Genomic DNA, 23,509 nt, shown 5'->3' with positions numbered 1-23,509 from the left:
CAGAAATTGCACCTGAAACAATCACAATGTATCCCTTGTGGTGGGCTAGGAACTCCAGTCAGACTTTCTGGCACCGGGTCATGTGTCATGCACTATGCAGTAATGAATTGAGCAAAATGGCCTTGCTCCTGTGAGGAAATTCCTGGATATTCTGAATATTCCTTGAATCTTACGACAACCAACATTGCAGGCCTCTGATTAAAGCAAAGTATAGGTTAGGAAAGAATATATCATCTTTTGCTTAGGCAAGTGTAAGTTAACTTCCACTTTTAGCATAGAAACAGAGTGGCTTTTTTCATATATTTCAAAATTTTTAAGAATATCTTCATCTAACAAATCACTCACTCTCAATGCTGTACCTATACTATAGCTACACAAAGCAACTACAATGTGGCTTTACTATTTGAGCCATTGTTTTTTCTTTTTGCTAAATTTATCAACAACTTCTACTATGAAGTGTCACTCTAGTCCAATATGCCTTTAAAATCTCATTCCTTAAGATTTGGTAGTACTCATACTTCCATTTTCATTTTAATTACTGGGTTCCCTTGCTTTGCAAATATAAATTACATAGTAAGCTGAATTCACAGTAACTTTCTGTGAATCCCACATGCATTCTAAACCACCTCCTACTCCTACTTCCAATAAAAAGAAAAACAATAGTTAATTTCATTTGTGGTAGATAAAGAAATTAGGATAGAAATCAGTCCTTTGATTCACTAGGTATTGTAATGCTCCAACATTGCTATGTAAACTTTCTGGTAATTATTGTTTCTCCCTTGCTCTTTATTTATCCCTTGCTGTTTTGTTTTCTGAGTCCAGGGATTCTTATCTTATGTCAGGTATTTCCTTATAATTCTTTTCCCTTCTCCCTGGATGAGCCAAAATATGTCTCACAAGCCTAAGAAGTTTATATTACCTGCTTCCAGGGAGTAAACTGGGTAGGGTAGTATAAGGACTATTTGGCAATCAGTAGAAATCTGAGTTTTATTATTTGCCCTAACATTAACAAACTATGTGACCTTGGACTAGTCATTTCCCCTCACTGAGTTTCAGTCCCCTCACATGGAAAATAGTAATCACAATAACAGTAAACATGTATTGAGCATGTGTGTGTGTCAGAATCTGCACTAAGAACTTTATAGAATTTATCTTATATAATCCTTACCATATATCTATAAGGCAAGTGCTATTACTCCCATGTTACAGATGAGGAACCTGAGGCTCAGAGAGGTTAAGTAACTTGCCCAAGTTTATACAGTTTACAATCCAAGTCCGTCTGACTCTCTCACCTGTAAATTACAGGAAATGCGCTACTTTATTTCTAAGGTTCTTTAATTCTATGATCCATAATCTACAACTCTACTGCCCTACTCATTCTGTTTGAGTTTTTAAATATCTATTGGAACCAGGCTGAAAATCACACTTAATCAATAGGTGCCACCTAAATCAGGATTTGGTAATTCTAGAAATTTCTTAGCCTTGAGGTTTGTATCAAATAAATATATCTCTCACTTTTGTATGTTTGAGATTCTGGGTTCAGGGCACATAGCTGGTGCCCAATAATTGTTTGTTGAATGAAAAACTTAATAAAAATCTTTTCAAGCAAACATGCCATTGCAATATGACCTTTACTTTCTGTGTAAAGGTCTACTTTTTTTTCTACTTAAAACGCTTTCCTCTTAGAATAGGCTATCAGACATTCCTGGCTTCAGGGGCCAGTGTCTGATATGTCCTTCCGAACTCATTTGAGTTCAAAGGAATAGATCACCTTGACTCGATGTGCATTTCAGTTACAATAGGCCCTTACCAAGTACTTAAATATAATTGGAAAATATGATTTTAAAATGCCTTTATTTGGTTTATTCCCATGTATTTATGCCATATGCACATTTCCTTTACGTGCAAAAGAATGACAGTATTTGTCAAATGAGATAATAATGGTAACTATCTCATAGGACTACAGAGAATTGAATGGCACAATTTATTTAAGCATTTAGCCCTGTGCCGCATCAGAGTTGATGCTTAATATGGTAACTGCTATTATTATTATTTGTTGTTGTTGTTATTGGTTTCACAGTAGCGGATGGATGACTGATTCACTGAACTGTTAGTTGGCCCCTCCTAACATCCCAGCCAAAAAGTCCTTGCTAGTGTCTGACGCTATTTAAAAAAAAAACAAAAAACAAAAAACAGAGGCTGAGGTGAACTACTGGAACACTTTTTAGAGGTTCCACATCATTTTTTTTCCCCTAGTGAAGTGGTTTTGCCTTTTTCTTTTAAACTCGAAACACCTTTATCAAATGAAACTGTATGCAGAAACTCTCAATATATTAAACAAATAAAATGCGAGTCGCTCCAGTTAAACTTAGGGAGGGAGGCCCAAATGCCTGCCCAGGTGGCCTTTCCTTTATTCACCCCTTTCCTTCCAAACCCCAACCCCATTTCCACTTGTACTAGGGGCTAAAATTGTGATTGACTTGGAGTGCAAGGGGGATTAGTGTTTAACATCTCCAGAGCTTTACCTTTCAAATCCCTGGGGTTTTTTTTCCCCCACCCCCCTCAGCACTTCATTGTTTTTAAATTGCTAGAGTCCTAATACCGGAATCTCAATATCCTGGGTTTTGTGGCATTCAGTGGTGTAGAATTGCTACAAATTCCTAATCCACAGAGTGTTAAACACCCTGAAACTCTAGAGCATCAGTTATTAACTAAAAATGAGCTTTTCTCCTCACTTCCTCTTCCCTCACCTTATTGTATATATGCAATTATCGAGAGGAAGCCATTTTTCCCTTTCCCTCACCCTTGTACCTTGTCTTAGAACGGTGATATACTCCCCCACCTCACCTGCCAACCCCCCAAACCAAACATGTTGTTAGATGGTTGGAATCCACTGCTCTGACCAATAAACTATTGGTTTGTCCAACTTCTAGCCTCTTCAGAACCCTCAACTCAAATGTACAAATTCAGGTACTAACCTGGGATTAAAACTTAGTATCTTATCCCCAGCTCCATCTTAGCACCCTTAACATTTCTTAGCATCCCAGTTCTGATGCCTCTCCACATCCTAACAATTTAAGATTCAACTGATATAAACATGAATGTCTCCTTCAAGAGATCTTAATCTCCTTAAACATTCATCTGTTAAAGCACTCTCATTGCTCACTGCTGGGTTGAGAACAATAGTCTTCAATCCCATGCACTCAAACCTCCCCTGGTTCAAATCCTACCAGTTCCTTGTTGTATGACCCTGGGTAAGTAATTTGATCAGAATGTGGCTCAGTATTAAATGAAGATTAAATGTATATGGTACTTAAAATGTATATGGACCTGGCATACAGTAATTGCCCAATAAATATTACCAATAATGATAATTATTATTATTTGGTGGATTGTTCCCTAATATATTTGTTAAGTTCCCAAATTGTAGTCTGTGGATCACTAGGAAGCTCTTTAACTGTCTTTAAGTGTCTGAGAGTTTTAAAGATATTCAATGTTTCAAAATTCATAACAAAAATTCAACATTTACCTAAGTAAAACTAATTCAAATATCAAATATATTTCCTTTTTGCTAGAATTATATCAACTTGTGATTATGTTGGATAGCACATCCTGACCAAGAGCTCGAAGCAGCAGATACATGTATTTTTTTACTTAATAAAGTACAAGAGGAGGGGCCAAGATGGCAGACTAGAAGCAGCCTGCACTCGTTCGCAAGGAGAGGATCAAAGGTTGCAGGTAGAGGTTCACCTGTGGATGGACCATCTCGGAGAGGGCAGTGTGAATCATCACAGAAACGACTAGAGACACATAAAGTGTGGGGGAGAGAAGCAGGGTGATCCGCTCGGCAAGATGAGAAGGTAACTTGGGGAAGCATCCACACACAGGGAAGGGTTAGGGAAGAGATCCCCAGGGCTCTGCACTTGCCCCACAGACACTGAAATCTAAGCTGAAAGGGGGCTCCCCCAACACAGGAGGCCTCCAAACTGATCAAGGAGCTGGTATTGCACCGGAGAGCAGGTATAGTGGGGTCCAGCCAACTTCTGGTCCGAGGTCGCAACAACAGACTCCAATCTCCGACGTCAGCCCCAAAACACCGGGTCTGCAGAGGGGTCAGCTCCATTGCAGCTGCCTCTTCATTACCTCTGCCAGGTCAGAGAGTGGCGAGGAGAGCTCCAGCCACCGTGACTCCTTGGCAGTGTGCTGAATATCACCCCACCCTGCCAGATGCAAATGGCCCAGATGCTGTGGCCTGAGGAGCTACTCCATCACTGGCTGTGGTCCCACAACCTGCCCAGGCAGTGGCCAAGATCCTTGTCCTGTCCAGTCACCTGACAAAGTACGGCAACCTTGCCCCACCACGGGCTGTGGTCCTGCCATGTGCCCAGGTACTTGCCAAGGTCTCACAACCCGCCCAGGCTCTAGCCAAGGTCCCATGAGCCACCCAGGTGCCAGCCAAGGTCCTGTGACCTGCCACTTACTTGCTGCAGTCCTGTGACAAACCCGGGCATCTGTCAAGGTCCTAGAACATGCCCCACAACTGGCTGCAGTCCAGGGTGCAACCAGGAACCCACCAAGGTCCCATGACCCACCCAGGTGCCAGCCAAGATCAAGCCACCTGCTTGCCTCCACAGAGAGGACTTGCCCAGTCCCCTGCCCAAGCTTTCAACAGCAGCCTGGGGATCAACCCACCAATCTGAACAAATAACCCCCAGCACTGGCCTGGGCTGCGACAGCCACAGGGGAATAGGACAATGTAGGAGAACAGCTGTATTATAGGCTCTCAGTGCATCCATTCCTCTTCTGCCAGGTCAATCCTCCAGAATAGGACACAAAAGTGCTATCGAGGGATTTCTCCTCCTTCTAAGTAGGAGAGTTCCCAGCAAAGGAGAACAGGTGCACCACAAACCTATTTGCCCCGAGCTGAGAGAAGAGGTTTCAGATGTGAAGAAACTAGCAAAAGAATCCCAGCAACATGAAAAAAGAAACTAGTTTGACACACTCAGAGGATCACAATACATCCACAGCAATGGACCGCAAACAAAAGGAAAGTGTCAAAATGTCAGAAATAGAATTCAGAATATGTATGGCAAACATGATGAATGGAATTAAAGAGAAATTTGAAAACCAAAACAATATTTCAGGACATGAATGAAAAATACCAAAAACTCACTAACGAGATAGACAACATAAGAAAGGATATAAAAGAACTTAAAGAAATAAAGAATCATTTAGGGAATTACAAAATACAGCAGAGAGCTGCGACAACAGACTAGACCAAGAAGAAGAAAGAAACTCAGAGCTTGAAGACAAGGCTTTCAAACCAACCCAGTCAGTCAAAGACACAGGAAAAAGAATAAAGAAGAATGAACAATCACTCAGAGAAATATGGGACTATGTAAAATGAGCCAACATATGAATTCTAGAAAGAAAAGAAGAAAAAACAAAAAGCTTGGAAAACCTATTCAAGGGAATTATTGAGGAGAACTTCCCTCGTATCACCAGAGATTCATATATCCAGATACAAGATGGTCATCAAACACTGGGAAGATTCATAGCAATATGACATCTCCAAGACACATAATCATCAACATGACCAAAGTCAAAATGAAGGAGAAAATGCTACAAGCTATTAAAACCAAAGCAACAACTAATCTACAAAGGAAAACCTATCAAGCTAACTGCATACTTCTTCGTGGAGATCTTATAAGCCAGAGGGATTGGGGCCCCATTGTTAGTCTCCTTAAACAGAACAACTGCCAGATGAGAATTTTGTATCCTGCAAAACCAAGTTTCATAAATGATGGAGAAATAAAGACTTTTCCAGACAAGCAAACACTAAGGGAACTTGTCACTACTAGACTTGCCTTATAGAAAATGCTTAAAAGTACATTATACATGGAACTGTATGGTAGATACCAACCAGTATAAAAACACTACAAAATTAAAGCTCACAGGTCTTATAAAACAATAGCATGAAAGGAAAAACAAAACAATAAGATATCATCCAACATGATGAACAGAACAGTATTCCACATATCAATACTAACACTCAATGCGAATGGTCTGAATGTCCCACTTAAAAGACATGCATTTGCTGAATGGATGAAAAAACACAACCCAAGTATCTGCTAACTCCAGGAAACTCATCTAACCCACAAGGACACACACAGACTCAAGGGAAAGGGATAGAAAAAAATATCCCACGCAAATGGAAACCAAAAGTAAGTGTGTGTAGGCATTCTCATATCAGATAAAATAGACTTTAAAACAACAATAGTAAAAAAAAAAAAAGACAGAGGTGGTCATTATATAATTGTAAAAGGAGCAATTCAACAAGAAGACATAATAATCCTAAATATATATGCACCTAACACAGGAGCTCCCGGATTCATAAAGCAAATTCTACAAGATCTAAGCAAAGATATAAAAAGCACCAGCTTATTTTGGGGACTTCAACACCCTACCGACAAAACTGGACTGATCATTGAAGCAGAAACTGAATTAAGAAAAACTGGGCTTAAATGGGATTCTAGAACAAATAGACCTAACAGATATTTATAGAACATTCTACCCTAAAACTACAGAATATACGTTCTTCTCATCAGCATGTGGGACATTTTCCAAGACTGATCATACCCTAGGCCACAAAACAAGTCTCAGCAAATTCAAAAAACCAAAATCATACCACGTATTTTCTCAGACCTCAGTGGAATAAAACTAAAAATCAATTCCAAGAGAAACAATTCTAAAAAAGGCATGGAAATTAAACAACCTGCTGCTGAATGATCCTTGGGTCAATGATGAAATTAAGATGTAAATCAAAAGATTCTTTGAACTGAACAACAAAGAGTACAAAGTTTTCAAAATATATGGGATACAGTAAAAGCAGTCCTAAAGGGAAAATTCCTTAAATGCCTTCATCAAAAACACAGAAAGATCAAAATTAACAACCTAATGTCACATCTCAAGGAACTAGAAAAACAAGAACAAATGAAATCCAAAGCCAGCAGAAAAAAAGAAATAACAAAGCTTAGAGAAGAACTAAATGAAATGAAAATGAAAAAACCCTAAAAAACAAAAAAAAATCCCAAAAGATTAATGTAATGAAAAGTTAGTTCACCAAAATGATAAACAAAATCTATAGATCACTAGCCAGATTAACCAGAAATAGAAGAGAAAGGACTCAAATAAACTCAATCAGAAATGAAAAAGGAGGCATTACAACTAATACCATGGAAGTACAAAATATCATCCATGAACACTACCAAAACCTCTACACAAACAAACTAAAAAACCTAGAGGAAATGGAAACACACAACCTCCAAAGTTGAATCAGGAAGAAATAGAAACATACACCCTCTCAAGCTTGAATCAGGAAGAAATAGACATCCTGAACAGATGAATAGCAAGCAGCGAGATTGAAATAGTAATTAAAAATCTCCCAACAACAACAAAAATGCCCCAAACCAGATGGATTCACAGCCCAATTCTACCAGACCTACAAAAAAGAACTGGTATCTATTTTATAGCAATTATTCCATAAGTTTGAGAAGGAGGGAATCCTCTTTAACTTATTCTATGAAGCAAGTATCATGTTAAAACAAAAGACAGGAAAAGAACACAAAAACAACAAAAAAAGAAAATTACAGATCAATATCCCTTATGAACATAGATGCAAAAATTGTTGACAAAATACTAGCAAACTGAATTCAACAACACATCAAAAAGATAATTCACCACGATCAGGTGGGTTTCAGCCCAGGGATGCAAAGATGGTTCAACATACACAAATCAGTAAATGTGATTCACCATAAATAGAAGCAAAAACAAAGATCATATGATCATCAATAGATGCAGAAAAAAGCATTTGACAAAATCCAGCACCCTTTCATGATAAAAACTCTCAACAAATTAGGCATAGAAGGAACATATCTCAAAATAACAAAAGCCATATAAAGCAAACTCATAGCCAACCTCATACTGAATGGGGAAAAGTTGAAAGCACTCCCCCTAAGACCTGGAACAAAGCAAGAGTGCCCACTGTCACCACTTCTGTTGAATATAGTACTGGAAGTCCTAGCCAGAGCAATCAGGCAAGAGAAAGAAATAAAGGACATCCAAACTGGGAAAGAGGAGGGCAAACTGTCCTGTTTGCCAATGATATAATCTTATATCTAGAAAACCCTAAAGACCCCACCAAAAGACTCCTGGAATTGATAAATTCAGCAAAGTCTCAGGTTACAAAATCAATGTCCACAAATCAGTAGCATTTCTATATGATAATAACAGTCAAGCTGAGAGTCAAATCAAGGACTCAATACTGTTCACAATAGCTACAAAGAAAATAAAATACCTAGGAATATACTAAACTAAGGAGGTGAAAGATCTCTATAAGGAGAACTAAAAACACTGATGAAAGAAATCACAGATAACACAAACAAATGGAAAAACCTCCCATGCCCATGGATTGGAAGAATCAACATATTTAAAATGTCCATACTGCCCAAAGTGATTTACAGATTCAATGTAATTCCTGTCAAAATACCAGTGTCTTATTTTAAAGATCTAGAAAAAATCCTAAACTTCATTTGGAACCAAAAAAGACCCTGAATAGCCACAGCAATCCTAAACAAAAAGAACAAACCTAGAGGTATCACATTACATGACTTCAATTTATACCACAAGCCTACAGTAACCAAAACAGCATGGTACTGGTATAAAAGTAGAGACATAGACCAATGGAACAGAATAGAGAACCCAGAAATAAATCTATATAGCTATGACCAACTGATCTTCGACACAGCAGACAACAACATACACTGGGTAAAGGAAGCCCTATTCAATAAATGTTGCCAGGAATATTAGATGGCCACATGCAGAAGAATGAAACAGGATCCCTATCTCTTGTCATATACAAAAATTAATTCAAGATGGATAAAAGACTTAAATGTAAGGCATGAAACCATGAAGATTCTAGAAGAAAACATAGCTCTTCTAGACATTGGCCTAGGCAAAGGATTTATGACAAATACAACAACAACAAAAAGAAATAAATGGGACTTAATTAAATTAAAAAGCTTCTGCACAGCAAAGGAAATAATCAACAGATTGAATAGACACCCTAAAGAATGGGAGAAAATATTTGCAAACTATACATCCAATAGAGGACTAGTATCTGAAATCTACGAAGAACTCAAACAAATCAGCAAGAAAAAAAACAAATAACCTCATCAAAAAGTGGGCAAAAGACATGAATAGAAGTTTCTCAAAAGAGAAAAATGGCCTACAAACACATGAAAAATGCTCAACATCACTAATCATCAGAGAAATGCAAATTAAAACTACAGTGAGATACCACTTTACCCCTATCAGAATGGCCATTATTAAAAAGTCAAGAAACAATAAATACTGGCATGGATGCAGAGAGATAGGAACACTTACACATCATTGGTAGGGCTGCAAATTAGTACAGACTCTATGGAAAACAGTATGGAGATTCCTCAGAGAAATAAAGGTAGACCTATCACTCAATCTAGTAATCCCACCCCTCGGTACCTACCTGAAGGAAAAGTAGTCATTTTATAAAAGAGACACCTGCACTCGAATGTTTATTGCAACACAGTTCACAATTGCAAAGGTGTGGAACCAACCTAGTTGTCTATCAACTCATGAGTGGATAAAGAAAATGTGTGTGTGTGTATGTGTGTATACACATATACATGCCATGGAGTACTACTCAACCATAAAAAGGAAAGAAATAATTTCATTTGCAGCAATTTGGATGAAACTGGAGATCATTATCCTATGTGAAGTATCTCAAGAATGAAAAACCAAGCACCATATGTTCTCACTAATAAGTGGTAGCTAAATGATGAGTACACACATGCACAAAGAGATATAAAGGACATTGGAAACCAAGAAAGGGGATAGTGGGAGGGGAGGTATGGGATAAAAACTTGCCTATTGGGTACAATGAACATTATTCTGGAGACAGACACACCAAAAGCCCTGACTTAACCATTATACAAGGTATCCATGTAACAAAAACATTTGTATCCCCTTGATATTTTGAAGTTTGAAGAAAGAAATGGTAGTAATAAATAATACTAATGTATAATGCTCACACAAAAAAGGAAAAGTGCAAGAAATAAACTTTTACTTAATCGATGTAGTTTAATAGTCAAAATTATTTATAACCTGCAGTTTACAAAGACAAATGATTGAAGGGGTCCTTGGTGGTATAGTTGGGAAGCACCCTCTGGCAATAATTGAAGCACAGTAGTGGATACTCCCAAAGAAAAAATTTCAAGCCAACCATATGTTACATTGATTCCCAAAAGATGAGCTTTGCAACAGCCTGGGGTTTATCAAAGTATCTCAATGCATATCTTCACAAAATAATATTTTAATACACTTTAATAAAAATAAGTCAGAATCATGCAATACTTTAGGACATAATGATACCAGAACTAACAAAGAAGGGAGGTAAAACTCCTAATTCTCTGGCATAGTGGGGCTGGTGTGCTAAAATGGTCAAGATTGTCAATTTGATTTTTATGCTAACCATTTAATTACATTGATCCCTATTATCCCTCCATTCCAGTTATAGTGAAGCCAGATTGCTATAGAAAGAACATTTGTTTATGACGGTTTTTTTTTATTCCAAATCTTAGTCTCTCAGATGGTACAAAGAAATCATACATTATCAGGACCCAAAAGAAAATAGAGATCATTCAGTTTAACCTCCTCAGATGAGAAATCTGAAGCCCAGAGTGCAGGAAGGATATGCTTCAAATGACCTAGCTAGTAAGTAGCAAAGGTCTCTTAACTCTGAAGTTGGAGATCTTTCAGTTAATCTATAGTTAGTTAACACTATAGTCAAAGAATACTAAACCAATACATGGCTCAACCATTGGGAATCATCATCAATTACAATGTGATGAGTACTGCTGGGTTCCTGGCATCCCATTAGATGCTTTATCAACGGTCTCTCCCTGACATGGCCAAGCACTTAATACTCAAATGGAAACATTGGCATCTAGCCTGAAAGGTCTAGAAAGAAACAAATATTCACTATTTCTTCCTTTTCCTCACCAGTCAGTTTAATTATCAGTAATTTTCATCAGGTTTCAATGTTTCCCACCAAGAGCCAACGTCAAGCCATGATCATAAGTAGTTGCCAAAGCAGCAACATGGTAGAACTAGTAATTTAGATAAATTACTTTGATTTCAGCATGGAAACAGATTAGAACAAAAGAAGGGAAAGGAAGTGAGGCTAGGAAGAAGCTCACAGACTTGGAGAAAAAGAAAAGGGCAAGAGGACTGGAGGGCTCACCAAGGTCCAATGTCTGCCTAGTCAGAACAAGAGTGAGGGAACCAGAAGGATAAGCAATGTTCCCATTTTAGGTTTTACAAGTATAAATCTGGTGCTAATGAGGTCGCGGTCAGGGATTTAATCCCAATTTAGGGTGGTTATTTTTTACATCTACTTCTACTTCTACTGCTGCTGCTGCTGCTGCTAGAAACGGCTATTTCACTTATTAAGCCTTTCTCTCTGCCAGCTCTCTGTAAATGAATGATCTCACTTAATGCTCACCCTATATAATCCTATGGGGTAAGTTCTATTATCTTCACTTTACAAATGAGGAAATTGACACTGAGAAATGGTAAGTAGCTTATCCAAAGTTATACACTTAGAAGCCGAGCTTAAAAATGCACCAGTTTGACACCACAGCCCATGCTCTTAATCACCATTTCGTGTTTTTCTGCAGATCTTTTAGCATTTTTCCATCAATGCTAAGTGCAAGTGTGGTACTCCCCAAAGCTCACATTTGTATCTGTTATACTAATCTGCCTCCCCAAAATATTTATCTTGCCTCTAATTTTCTGGTCCCTTAATCCACAAGCCATTTAGTTTGTCCCAGGACATGGTGTGTTTGATTCCTTTGGCATAACCACGCAAAGCTGGTTCTTCTGTTTTCCTACTCAATTAAGATTGGTCATGTGGCTGAGAGTGTGCTGGGGCTGGGGCTAGTTTTTAGGAATTGACTTTATCTTCTGAGGAGTACTTAGGAAAGTTCTGTTTGTAGGCTCCTATCTGGGAATCATCTCACTATGTTAATACACGTGACATAATAATACACAGGTATGTATATTGTTTGATACTACCATATTACTTGTTTTGTTGAGACATATGTCCTTTATGGCTCAGGAATGGTGTTACCATTATATGCAATAACTTTTCCAAAGAGAGGGTTTCCAAGTGTTTTCTTTTATGTACTTTACTGCTAAAAAATGCATCTCTAAATTTAAAAAAATAAAATTATGTAAAGATCAAGTTATCTCAGTACCTTTCTAAGTACACAGAATGTTGCCAAGGCCAGGTGGTATAGGCTTTAATTACTAAGATTATAAATCAGAACAGGAAATTTTCTGTACTTTAGCTAGGGCATGACTTTTCCCCGAGTATTCATGGTCATCTAATTTTAAATAGAGCTGTAACACATTATGTGTGTGGGGCCGGAGAGCTCAGTGGGGTATAGTCCAGTGATAATGAGGCCACAGTTACAGAGCTTAATCCCTGGAAAAGCCAGATAACTCTCAGCTACTCACTCCCACATTAAGTCTAAGCAGCTGCTTCACAGTGTGTGCCATTGGCTTTAGGAGGGCCTTGACAGGAAAGGGGCGGGGGGGCAGGTGGCTTAATGCAAGCTCATTACTATGGCTGGAAAAAACAACTTAACATGCAAACTGTGCTAATGGTGTTTGATTGAGTGGCATCATCTTTCTTTACAGGGGACAGTACACAACACAGCACATTTAAGAGCATTAAGTAGAACAAAGACCATCTTCCATTGCTCCATAAACATTGTTCTTCACAAATGCTAATGTATTTTCAATCTCCTACATCACAAAGCCTTTTATAGAGCTCAGACTACATCTATTTAGTGCTTCCTAGCAGTGTTCTACCTTGTGTGGCCCAAAATAGATTGGATGAGGAAGCAAATACTTTTTGGGTGGGTGGTCCTACCCAAAGAATAGCTTCTATAAGCACACTAGACACCACTTCTGCTCTTGCCTATAGTTTGCTGAACAACAACAAAAAAACCCCACAAACCAACAAAACAAAACAAAACCAAAAAAACTCAGAGGTTTTACTCTCAGCATTTATCCTGTGTTCTGTGCTGTGCACTGCTTTGTCAGATCCTCTAAACCAAGCTGCTATTCATCAAGTCCTTTAAGAATTAAGCTTTAAAACTATTCATCGTCAATATGGGAACTTTATGTGTTAGAATAAGAAGAAGGGGCTCTTCATTGAGTAGCAGAGACAAGTCTGAAAAGTACCTAACATGATATATTTACTTTCTGAAGCCTTAAAACTAAAACTAATTTAGAGAGATAGGGACTGAGGGCTTGATTACACATGAGCTAGCAGTAAAGTTTGTTTGCAATTATTGACGAACTGATCATATTATTAATATCATTCTATATAATGCTATGATTGGCAAAGATCCAGATGGTAGACAAAATTGCTTTGGCCAGATGTATATCTTTATGCCTAGGAGGAAATAAAATGATTTCAAGAAATGCTCCCATTGTCACTTTCTGTTAAACAAAGCTCCATGGCTGATTTAATCTGTGTAGAAATACGACATGTAACAAGGATACTTTGGCATTATCCAGACACGTACTACGTTGGCCAATAGATTCTTCAGGATAGACTTTTGTTTTGTCACATGCTTTCTTGTTAGAGTTTCTTTCTTATACATGTTCTCTTTTAAAAATCAGTGTGGGGATGGGTTTTTATTATAATACTATAATCCCAAGTAAATGAATACAGCTGTGTTGGCGAGTGTGTGGGCAAACAGGCACTCTCGTACACTGTTGATGGTGTGTTAAATAAGAACAACCTCTAGGGAGGGCAATTTGGAAATTAGAAATGCACATATCCTTTCACATAACAATTCCACTTTTAGGAATTTATCCTGATGATAAAATTTGCATATGTATAAATGGTTTATTTGTAAGAATCTTCTCGGAAGCCTTGTTTATAATAGCAAAATATCATAAACAGACTAAATATCCATCAACAGTGGCCTGGTTAAATAAGTTATGGTACATCCAAACAATAAAACATTGTGCATCTGTAAAAAACAATGAGGTACTGATATGGAAAAATCTCTAAAACACAGGCTCATAACAGAAAAGGAGATAATGGTATGTTACCACTCGCATTAAAAATGTATCCACAACAAACATACATATACACACAGAGAGAAATGCGCCACATACGTTCACATACAAGAGAAAGGTTATTTTCTCCAAATTTCCCCCCAGAAGAAAAGGAGTTGCCTTATATTCAAATCTGTATATGATCTCTCATGTAATGTGGTATTTCTCCATATTCATTTATTTTTATCCACAAAGTACAGTTTGGAAGAGACATATTAGGTTGAAATATTCTCAATTAATGCTAGTTTTGGATGCTCATAGAAAGTACCTGTTAGAATTGGAAAGAAAGGATGTAAATAAATTATATCTGAGGGTATGACCTCATAACTGCAAGTGTTAGATGTCATAAATAAGCATTTAAAAGATCTCTTTCAAAACTAATGCAGTAAAAGGGACTCCTATTTGCTTATGGGACAGTTTAACCATTAAAAACAATATCAAAGGCAACTGAATGAAACAAATTGGAAACATAAAAACCCAAAGGGTTTATAAAGATATTTTTAAAAGTTCCCCCACTTAAAAAAATCAAAACACCTCTCAATTGGACACTTTTGCAAGTACCTTGGGAAGCAACTCCTTATGCTGAAAGTTGGCAATTAAAAAATTAATAATTTATTTTGACTTCTCTATATGATTATATTTTAGGATAACCAAAGAGTTCTAGCTGATGAGGTAAAGTTCTTTTCAACAAAAGTACTCTAGCTAATAAGTACGAAAGGAATGCTAAATTTAGAAAATAACAATTTTGCAATCCTAATGAAATATTTAAGCAATAATCATCAATAGATGAAACCATTGGATGAAAAGCTGATGAGGAACTTTATGCAGGAGAGGATAGTCACCCATTGAATCTTCTGATCAATCTACTCATCACTAAAATAGGGGACAATTAGACACTGTGTGCATCCTAACGTGATGTGTAATATGAAACACATAGTACCACCTATAAAGGAATCTTGCAAAATTTGAGTCTGAATCCAATAAAGCCTCTAAAACTAACTTAAATTTATAGGAAATACAGGGACTAGACGAGCAAGTTAAATAACACCAAATGAAACTAACGGATAAACCCAAAAAGTGGCACATTCTATAAGACAATGACCAGTTTTCAATAGGTCAACGGTAGTGGGAAAAAAAGGAGACTGCTTCAGAGTACATAAACTTAAGAGAAACAATGAATGCAATGTGTGGATTTTCTTTTGATGTTGACTTGAATAAATCAAATATAAAAATAGCATTTTTGTAGATGTTATAATGACATCGTGATTTTATTCAAACTTACTGATAAATGTTGAATCCAGATGATAAGAATATGGGAGTTCTTACACTATTTTCCCTACTTTTGTGTAAGTTTGAAAATTTGTAATATAAATTTAAAAAGTGATATAGCAGATAGTAGGTATATGTTGTGAAGATCTAAATATATACCTACAGGACAAACTCAGAAAACAATTGTCTTCATGTTATATGAATGGGGAATTGTGACTAGGAATAAAAAATCCAGGGATAGAATCAAATGTGGATTCAAATTTCAAAGATCTTAGATGGAAGTCAAATGATATATTTGGATAACTGTTGGAAGACTCAAAAAGGGGCTCTAGTGATTATAAAAATTATAATGTGAAAGATGCATAGGAAGATTTTGAATTATACTGTTCATGAAATATGAGACTAGAAAAATCTCTTCACATTAATATATTATTTTACATAATATGTGGTTTAAATATGTAAATGAGAGTAAACTAACGAGTTAAACATCCTAAGTAGACATTCAACCATTTCAATCATTTATTTATATATTTAACAGTTTATACATTCAGATGAGTCAGAACTGTTTTAAAAATTATTTGTGTCACCTTATATTCAAGCATATATGGGGTGTGTGTGTGTGTGCATTGCAGACCTTAGGGATACCAAAGCAAATGAAACCTACAGTCTGAACTTAGTATTCATTTAGTTTCCTTCAAATGAAACTTCCCATAATCCCCACTTGTTAAATTCCTACACTCTCTCAAGTCACTACTCAAATGTATCCTCCTCTAAGAATCCATCATACCCCCTCCTTGGCTGTAAATCATTTATCCCTCCTCTCTGTCCCCATGGCTCTTTGTAATGGCATTACAATACTTACCATATTCTGCTCTATGTGATAGCACCATGTGGGTGTGTCTTTCACCCCTAATAATAACTACCATTTACTGAGCAATTACTATGTGCCATATACTGTGCTAAGCACTTTAAATGCCTTCTCTTTTTTTTTTATTTCAGCATATTATGGGGGTACAGATGTTTAGGTTACGTGTGTTGCCCTTGGTTCCCCCCCAAAGTCCGTGTTTCAATAAATGCCTTCTCTTGTTTATTTTTTTTACAACCTTAAGGGGTATGTGCATTCTGCTTACTATGAATGAGAAAACTGATGCTTAAAGAAAGTAAACAATTTGCCCACAGTCTTCTGAGTTCAGAATCTTGGCTCTTTCTTTTTCTTCACATTTTTCAAAAATTCTCCCTTTATTCCTCTGTGTTCCTCAAAGTTTCAAGCAATTTTACATGACCAGACAAGCTGAGATATAAGTGGCGAATACATGATGGTATAGATATAGTATGTAGGATTCAGAAAAACAGAAGACAGAAAAGGTCAATTAGAGCCAGGGCATCCAAACAAGGATTCATGTGGGAGATGACAGTGAAGATGAGTGTATAAATAAAATATAGGGGGAAGGCACGTGCATGGGAGTGTACATTCTGCTTAATTTCTTGATATAACTCTCGTTTTCTCCCTGTCAGATGTTCAGGGGGACAATGAGCATAAAGGTCACTGTGGACTCCCAAAACCTGATTCTTAACTGCCATTCTGCATTGCATATAGTAGGCACGCAGTAAAAGTTCACTGAATTTAAAATGATATTTGTTAAACTGGATCCAGACCATCTCCTCCAAGCTACTCCTTCAAAAATATTTTTCTATTTGTTGAGGAGAAAAGACAATATGAACCTAAAAGAGAAAAAGGGTCTATTTTTTCAGGGCATTCTCACGTAAGGAAAAATCTTAACATGAATTCAAATATATTAATGAACAATTCGTGAGGACAGCTGCCAATGCTAGTAAATTCACCCCTCTGCTGCATAGCTACTGCTTATTCAGGAATTATACAGGCTTGCCAATGATAGCTGTTGACTGAAAATAAATATTTGATTTTGTTGTCTCACCCTACCCCATTTATTAAACAAGTTCTTTTACATAACTATTTAAGAAAGTGAAGATTCTGAAGTCTCTACTGGATATATTTCTGACAAATTTATGGTGTTGAGTTAATGATAATTTTGGGGTACCTGATCTTTTTTCTTTCTTTCCTCATTTTTTAACTTTGCATACGTTTGCTCAAAATGTCTGGATTTGGTAACCAATTATAGGACACTTTTCACAGCAAACCTAGTGAAATAATGTCAACTTATAGCTATGACCTCAAATGATTAGACATGCAATTCTGAACCTGATTTATGGAAAATGGAGCCCAATTCTCTGGCCCCAGGCCTGAATGCTGGGATGGCAGAAACCCGTACTGGAAAAATGTAGTTTTCCAAGTAAATGAGGGTGATTAATGGAGAGGTTCTTCTCACATTGGCTCCCAAGAGTGAACTGCTGTGCTCCGTGGAGCTGAAAATGGAATACTGGGGCTGATTATTCCTAGCACCAAATGATTACTGATACAATTTTGAATGTTGCCATAACAGTAGGTAAAGCAAAACAATAAAAAACCCAGACTTAGTGAAAAAAAATAAAAACTCTATATATTGAGAGTAGAGATTAGTTTGTCTAACTCAGGCCAATAATTCATAGAAAAAGTCAGTTGAGAGCCATTTACGTAAAAAGAAAATTAATATAAGTGGGATGCTTTTTGGCCTAGAGAGAAAGAGATCAATATTTCGCTCATTAACTTTACAAATTAAGAACAGAGAGCAAACAATCTACTAAGACCAGAAAATAAAATTAGTAAATTAACACCTGTAATCCTAGCACTCTGGGAGGCCGAGGCGGGAGGATTGCTTGAGCTCAGGAGTTCGAGACCAGCCTCAGCAAGAGCGAGACCCCGTCTCCACTATAAATAGAAAGAACTAGCCAAACAACTAAAAATAGAAAAAATTAGCTGGGCACGGTGGTGCATGCCTGTACTCCCAGCTACCTGAGAGGCTGAGGCAGGAGGGTCGCTTGAGCCCAGGAGTTTGAGGTTGCTGTGAGCTAGGCTGATGCCACGGCACTCTAGCCCGGGCAACAGAGTGAGACTCTGTCTCAAAAAAAAAAAAAAATCCCTTAAAAAAAATTAGTAAATTAAATAAATGATAAAATCAGAGTACATAAATAGATTTAAGTTCTAGATTATATTTTAAAAGCTAATTTAAAAATACATATTTTTATATTATGACCATTTGGGTTGGGGTGTATGTGGAAATGAGCAATAGAAGGTGAAGTCAACACGCATGAAAAAGACAGTTGTGCAGCACACACCAATACCCAAAGGATAAGGAATCAGATGTGGTGATAAAGAGATGAAGAAGAGGGAGAGACAGAGATAGAGACAGAAAGAGCAAGACAGACATGTATATACAAATGAAAAGACAGAGGACAAAAGAATGGGACAGCTAGAAGGACAAACATTTTCATTAGTTCAATAAATATTCATTGAGGCAAACACAGACCCAGAGAGATGGGGATGGCAGACAGGGGTGGCTCTGTAGTTCTTTGAATCTAGTCAAAGTGAACCGGGCTGTTGACCATAACTGTACAAAATTGTTTTTGAGGGCCTACTAAGTGCAAAAGCACTGCGCTAGACACTAACGGATACAAAAGGAGGAATAAAATAGATTCCCTACTCTCTAATGACTTATTGAAAAGTTGAGTTGGGCCTATGAGTGAATTATCTGCTGGTTTCATCATTCTTAAAAAATGATGAACTTGTTTGGAATTTATAATAGGCCTTTATATAATGATGGCAAGCAGGATTTTTGCTTTGATTGTTATTTTAGATTATAAAGACTTCATAAAGGAACTCAGAAATAAAGAACTTTCCTTTTCATCTTTAAAAGTCAGAGGCATAAATAATAACCAAGAGGGGAAATCTCTGGTACACAAAGTTGCTTGGTGGCCTGATCTTTGTTCTTAGAGAAATTATTCCTGCTTCATTCATTACCTGGCATCTGGGAGATATTTGAAACCATCTCTTACTTTTTTTCCTTTTTAAGTTCAATGCTGTTTTTGGCTCATTTGGGTTTTAGTGGGAATGAACAACCAAAACAAAAATTATAACATCTCCCACTCCCACCCCCAAAAAACAACTCTGGAGAAATAACTTTGTGAATTAATAAATGGATAGCTGCTACCATTTACCTACAACTAGAGCCATACTGCCCATTAGAAATATAATGTGAGCCACATTTTAAATTTCCTGGAGCTACATTTAAAAACTTTTTAAAAGGTAAAATTAATTTTAATAATATATTTTCTTTACTCCAATGTATACAAAATATTATCATCTTACAATGTAATCAATATCAAATTTATTAATGAGATACTTTACATTCTTTTTTCATACTAAATTTCTGAAATCAGTTGTGCATTTTATACTTACAGTACATCTCAATTTGGATTAGCCACATTTCAAGTGCTCATTAGCCAAATGTGGCCAGTGGCCACCATGTTGAAAACAAAGATCTGGAGTGCTACTCCCAAATGGATTGTATATCCCTTCCTATTGTTAGCTCTACCGGAGATCTAACCAGATTAAAATAAAATCTAAAAGCCAACTTTTGTTTTCTGAGCCTCCTAAGTATAGAATATTGTCATTTTGCAACCTGCCTGGTGGTATTTACCTTTTGGGCATAAAGAAGGTGAGTTGAGGTTTGTAAATGGATTTGGGAAGGTACAGCTCTCTTAAGCAAAGCAACCAGTCCATCAGAGATTAAGAAGTAAAACGTCATGTGGGAGATAATGACTGGAGAAACCAGCCCTGCTCTGCACTTAGGGGTGAATTAAGCAGGCTTGCCTCGATGTTTTCCTTGCACCCTATATAGCCCTCTGTCAAGCAGTTATCACTGTAGACTGTAATTTCCTTGAAGGCCCATACCATCATTACCCATCTCTGTTTCTCCAGCACTTAACATAGTGCCTGGCACATAGTTGGTACTCAATAATTGTCTGCTAAACAAGTAAATGAATTCAAATAACTTCAGTTTCTCATTTGCACTAGCCACATTTCTAGTGCCCCATAGCCACACATGGCCAGTGGCTACCATATTGGACAGCACAGATATAGAACATCTCCATCATCACAGAAGTCCTGTTGGACAGCATTGTTCTAGAACAATGGGCAGAAATACCCATTAGGTGACAGGAGCCCCTAGAGATTATAAAACTTTTCTTTTTTTGTGAGCAAGTAAGAATACCAGTGATATTAAATAACAATGAAAGAAGCAAAAGTACAAATAGTTATATATTTTGGCCTCCTGGGAAGGTCAAATGCAATGCCATTATGGTTTCCACTGATAAAATAAACTTGGCTATGTATTTTTTCCTGAGTTTCTGTCTCCCTCTCAAAGTCTTCTCACCTCGATTCCCATCAGGCACAATCCTTATGAGTGCCCCTCTTACCCTCTAGTCCAAATGTCTCAAACGTCTAATTAATGCTTTCCCTTATTTCCTGAGATACATTGGCAAAGTACAAAAGAAATTTTTGTACAAAAGCTAGTGGGAAAAACAAAGAAATATAAAAATCATGAAAAATAACCAAGCTTATATACGATATATACTTTTTTGAACTTAAGAATCCCAGGAAAAGCAACGAGATGCTTAAAGAAATCCTACATTCCCTTAACCTGAAATAATTGGACTCTGATGGCAATTTTATGGTACATTAGCTGTATCCCTTTCTGATCAGTCCCTTGCTTCAGCCAGGAGATTTCTGGGATGCCATCTCAGTTTCTAACATACAGTAGTTGGTGCACATGAATATGTGTCTCATTCCCCATTTAAGGATGTCCCTTTAGAATACTTCATTTCTCTTTAAATGAAACTTTCCTTGTCTCAAAGGCTGTTGTTTGCTAAGCCCCTCCTGCTTAGTTTCACATTGAGACCTAAGAGACATGCTTAATTATAGATGACTTACAGAACTGGTGACTCTTGCCTTCAGCTCTAGTGAATGATCTAACACCGTGGTTCCCATGTCTAACTGATGATCAGAATTATCTTAGGAACTTTTGCAAAATTCAGATTCCTGGACTCCACTCCAGACTTCTGGATCAAATCTCTGGCAGTGGGGCCTGGGAATCTTTATCTTTAAGAAGTATGTGAGGTGAAATGATGTACTGTTTCATTTAGAGATTATTGATATGTTTCTTCTGTACTCAAATGATCAACTCTGCCCACCTCCAGATCATTCAATAAGAACTTTCCTCAAACCCCTAATTTTGTCCCTTTACAGTTTGACAATGAAACAGGATCTTAACCATTCATACAGATGTAGGGGGGACAGGGTTACGGGGAGTTTTCACACAAGCTTCAAGTTTCCATAACTCTAATGTTTTTCTAGAGAAATCAGTTTGAATCTTGTAACTACATGGGATCGAAATGTCCCTACAGAATTCACTGTCAGCCCAACAACAATGAAGATTCCAGCAGGATGTGTTCCTAGGTTAATGAACAGTCAGCCTGCCAGCTGGAAAGTCCAATGTTGAGAATGCAAAACACAAATATAATCCAGGAAATGAGAAAAATAATTTACCAGAAACCCAAGCTGTTATTGAATTTTAATATATGTTGCTGGTGCTCATCTTTTGATATTTCAAATAATAATCACTTACCCTTGACCAATTTTTTCAAATCTTGTGTATTTTTTCTTTGGATCCCCAACACTCACGATGCTTCCTAAGAAACGGGTGGGAGAAGGGAGAGAGGGAGAGAGGGAGAGAGAGAGGGAGAGAGGGAGACAGATTGGAATTAATTGACTGGTTTCTCTTTATTTAATAATGAAAATTAAGAAGGCAGAGTTGACGACAAATAAAAAATTAGAAGAATACTCCCATGCGATTTCTATAATTTACATGAAAGATGATATTTTCTATTTGTTAAAATAACAAATAGTAATATATTAATTAAAGTAGTAACAATAAGTGTGCTGCTTATATTCAAAATTGATGATGTTTGGAAAATATCGGGTACTTAGTAAATGTTTATTAAACTCAAATAAAATTAGGTATTTCCTTTTGTAAATGCCCTATTGTTTAAGAAAGGAATTGGAGAACGTATGTTTTACTTGAGCTATATCTATCGAATGTCACCAATTTAGCAATTTCTGAGTTGGTATTTTATTTTTCAAATTGTCTAACAGATTTCTATATCTCTGAGAGCCATCCTTATTTCAGTTAGCTATTAACAGGTAAGGGCCTGGGCTTTTTAAAAAATTAAGTAATGATTTTAAAGTCACTTGAAACCATAGTTTTATTAAATGGTTTATAATCTTCTACAAGTTTTACTATAAATTTGCTGAGCAAACTCTTTTCCATAGACTGAGCAAAAGCAAATAAGCTTCAGCCCAGCCACCTTCTGAATTATGACCCATTCTAATTGGCCGGGTTCAGTTAATGAGGCTTCATGGTAGTAAATTATTCAACCTTTATTTCCATGGTATGTGGGGTTAAAAAAAAAAAACTGGAAATAAATCCTTTCATGAGGATTACCAAAAGACAACCATTTTGATGAGATTCTGCTTCTGAATTTAACTGCTGTTCAAATAAGATGGCGTCCCCGCCCTCATCACCCTTCACAGGAGAGCCTGTGCTGCCATCTACTGATGTTAGGCAAGTGCGCAGGAGGCCTTGTTTACAATTCCAAATCACAAAACAAGCTTTTAAAGCCATCTCTTTTCATCAGATTCTTTATAATTTGCTTTTCTAAATCACAATAAAGAAAAGAAAAAACACTGCGACACAATAGGGAAAAAAGTAAGAATAATCAGCAAATCAAAATCAAAAGGAAAAAAAAAAACCGTTAGCAGAACAATTTCCTAGCAGAGTAATTCCCTAAATAAGACACTACTCATTTGAAAGTACAAGGTTTTAAAAAATTACTAAGTACTTGTATTTGGAAATAGGGTTCATGATGTGGTTTCAGTGGCAGAAAAGCCCATGAATATATTCCCTAACATATTAAGCTAAGCTGAACTCCCACCATTAAAAGATTATCCCTTTAGCATAATGAAGGTTTTGATTCCCGAGAAAAAGCAAAA

At 36.9% G+C, this 23,509-nt stretch overlaps 1 protein-coding gene across 6 annotated transcripts in view; it reads right to left on the bottom strand.

Moving 5' to 3' along the window:
• PAK3 (p21 protein (Cdc42/Rac)-activated kinase 3) overlaps positions 1 to 23,509 on the bottom strand; it is a 272,401-nt gene that overhangs the window by 25,114 nt on the left and 223,778 nt on the right. For all 6 annotated transcript variants that reach the window (XM_012645260.1, XM_012645252.1, XM_012645243.1 and 3 more), the window contains one exon: positions 22,086 to 22,149. In XM_012645260.1, the coding sequence (XP_012500714.1) occupies positions 22,086 to 22,149 (64 nt within the window). The remainder of the gene's footprint in view (positions 1 to 22,085; positions 22,150 to 23,509) is intronic.

This window comes from Propithecus coquereli, unplaced genomic scaffold (assembly GCF_000956105.1).
Source record: "Propithecus coquereli isolate 6110/MARCELLA unplaced genomic scaffold, Pcoq_1.0 Scaffold104, whole genome shotgun sequence".
Classification (NCBI taxonomy): domain Eukaryota; kingdom Metazoa; phylum Chordata; class Mammalia; order Primates; family Indriidae; genus Propithecus; species Propithecus coquereli.
This window is presented reverse-complemented; position numbering and strand designations above follow the sequence as displayed.